Below are 2,140 nucleotides of genomic sequence, written 5' to 3'. Positions count from 1 at the left end.
TTTTTTGTTTTGTTTTTTTACGATTAGTTAAAATTTTAAAGGTCCCCTGAAATGCTTAGAAATGTGCAGCGTTACTCTGTGGATGTCATTTTAACTGGAACAGGAAGACAGGGCGGGACTTATCAAGCAGCACCGCCCCTTTTTAAGCCAATAGCTAGCGTTCGTTTATATCACAGCTTGGGCTAGAGCCGTTCAGAGCCGTTGAGCTCCGTAAAGCCGCATTTGACAGGGTATGCCAGCCACAATCTCATCCATATTGCTATAAAATATAGCATTCTGTGTAGAATTTAAAATAGCTCCGATACATTTTGTGGTCTGCACCGACTCACGCATGTGATCCGCTCCGTGCTATCGTGTCTCTGGACCGGAGCAGAGTGTGTGTGCGGTGGTTAGCGTGACACAGCGCCATACCAGACTACTTTTTTTCCTGAATGGAAAGCTTATTTACCCTGTTTGAATCGTTCCCTGTCCCCTATATAGTGCACTACGTGCCATTCACTGTACATAAAATACTAATTCTGTTTTTTTTTTTAGTAATTTTATAGTGTAGGGGGGGGGCGCTTCGGATTCTAGAGGGCATTTGATTGGACAGAAAGTTTGACGAGAAGCTGAAGTACGATGTGACGTCAAAAAAAACATTGAGCCGTTTTGGCGGAAGTGACGAACTGCAAGCTTTGAATGCTTATATCTTCTAAATGCGAATTTTGTCACTGTTTTGGAGCACACTGCCTTATAGATAACCTTAAGACTTGCATATTGATACTAACACCCAAAAAAAAAACTTTAATTTTGATTTCATGGGGACTTTAAAGTGAATCATTTGACTGTTTATTTTAAAAACTGCATTTAAATTGATGCATATAATGTGCATCTTTTTATTGATATTTTTGAACGCCGCTTCATTAAATTAGATATTAGGCCTATTTTTGCAAATCAGGTTAATTTAAGATGCAGGCCTGTGTTATGAACTTCCTTCAATTTGACTATAAAATTCCTGGAAATGGATTTGTGAACATGATTTCAACAGAAGGTCCTTGTAAACATTTAGTCCTTTATTCACTCATCAGGCCGTTACTAAAGCTGTTTAATTAGATGCAGGATCAGTTATGGACCGGCTGTGTCGGTGCTGGTTTGTCGTTCCCCCTGCACAAATAAACCCGTTTCCTTCTATCCCTGCGTGTTTGCATCCCACAGCTCACAGGGACGCTTGGTCTCAGACATTCTGCATCAGCCGCATGTCTTAACTTTAGTTTTAATAGTTCCAGGTGAATGTTTGATTAACTCCCGTGTTTTTGCAGGCTGCTTCCCCACATCCGTGGGAACGTCGGCTTCGTCTTCACCAAGGAGGATCTGACTGAGGTCAGGGACCTGCTGCTGGCAAACAAAGTGAGTATCACTGAGCGACTGTGTGGGTGTCTGCGGCTCTTCAGGGCTTGAATGCATCTCTTCATGTAGCTGTTATTGTTATCTGATGGTAGGTGCCCGCTGCTGCCCGTGCCGGTGCCATCGCCCCGTGTGAGGTGACCGTCCCGGCTCAGAACACCGGGCTCGGTCCTGAGAAGACCTCCTTCTTCCAGGCTTTGGGAATCACCACCAAGATCTCCAGAGGAACCATTGAAATCTTGGTGAGTGGCAGGAATGGGCGATCGATCAAATCCTGTTTCAATTACAATTTTGACTTCCAACGAATAAATGAGAAAAAAAAATTTATTATACTTTTTGCTTTTTATTTGGTAATTTAATTTATTTCTTGTTTTAATAATGTTAATTTAATTTGTGCAATTACAATTTTTGTAATTAGATTTTTTACATTTGATTTGTTTTGATTTTTATTTGCTAATTGAAATTTATTTTTTAAATAAAAATATTTTACAATTTAATTTAACTAATTGTTGTTGTCTTTAATTTGTTTTAGGATTTGTGTCTTTACAATTTTTTTATTTTATTTTAGAATGTATATTTTTACATTTATATTGATTTTTAAGATTACATTTTAATCGACAAAACAATTGTGCTTTATTTATAAAATGGAGATTTGTGTATTTGATTCATTTTAATAAACCTGAATTTATTCTTTTTCATTTGATTTATTTGTATATACTTGACTAAATTATATTTAGTCAAGGAAATCCTTTTTTTT

The 2,140-nt window shown here is 37.7% G+C and overlaps 1 protein-coding gene across 1 annotated transcript in view; it reads left to right on the top strand.

Annotated features, from left to right (window-relative positions):
• LOC107714060 (60S acidic ribosomal protein P0-like) overlaps positions 1-2,140 on the top strand; it is a 6,494-nt gene that overhangs the window by 2,935 nt on the left and 1,419 nt on the right. Inside the window, exons 4-5 of the mRNA XM_016519767.1 lie at positions 1,299-1,386; positions 1,479-1,642. Of these exons, the coding sequence (XP_016375253.1) occupies positions 1,299-1,386; positions 1,479-1,642 (252 nt within the window). The remainder of the gene's footprint in view (positions 1-1,298; positions 1,387-1,478; positions 1,643-2,140) is intronic.

The sequence above is a fragment of the Sinocyclocheilus rhinocerous genome, unplaced genomic scaffold, assembly GCF_001515625.1.
Source record: "Sinocyclocheilus rhinocerous isolate Xijiao unplaced genomic scaffold, SAMN03320098_v1.1 scaffold3116, whole genome shotgun sequence".
In the NCBI taxonomy this organism is placed as follows: Eukaryota; Metazoa; Chordata; class Actinopteri; order Cypriniformes; family Cyprinidae; genus Sinocyclocheilus; species Sinocyclocheilus rhinocerous.
Note: the sequence above shows the minus strand (reverse complement) of the source record. Positions and strands in the feature narration are given on the sequence as shown.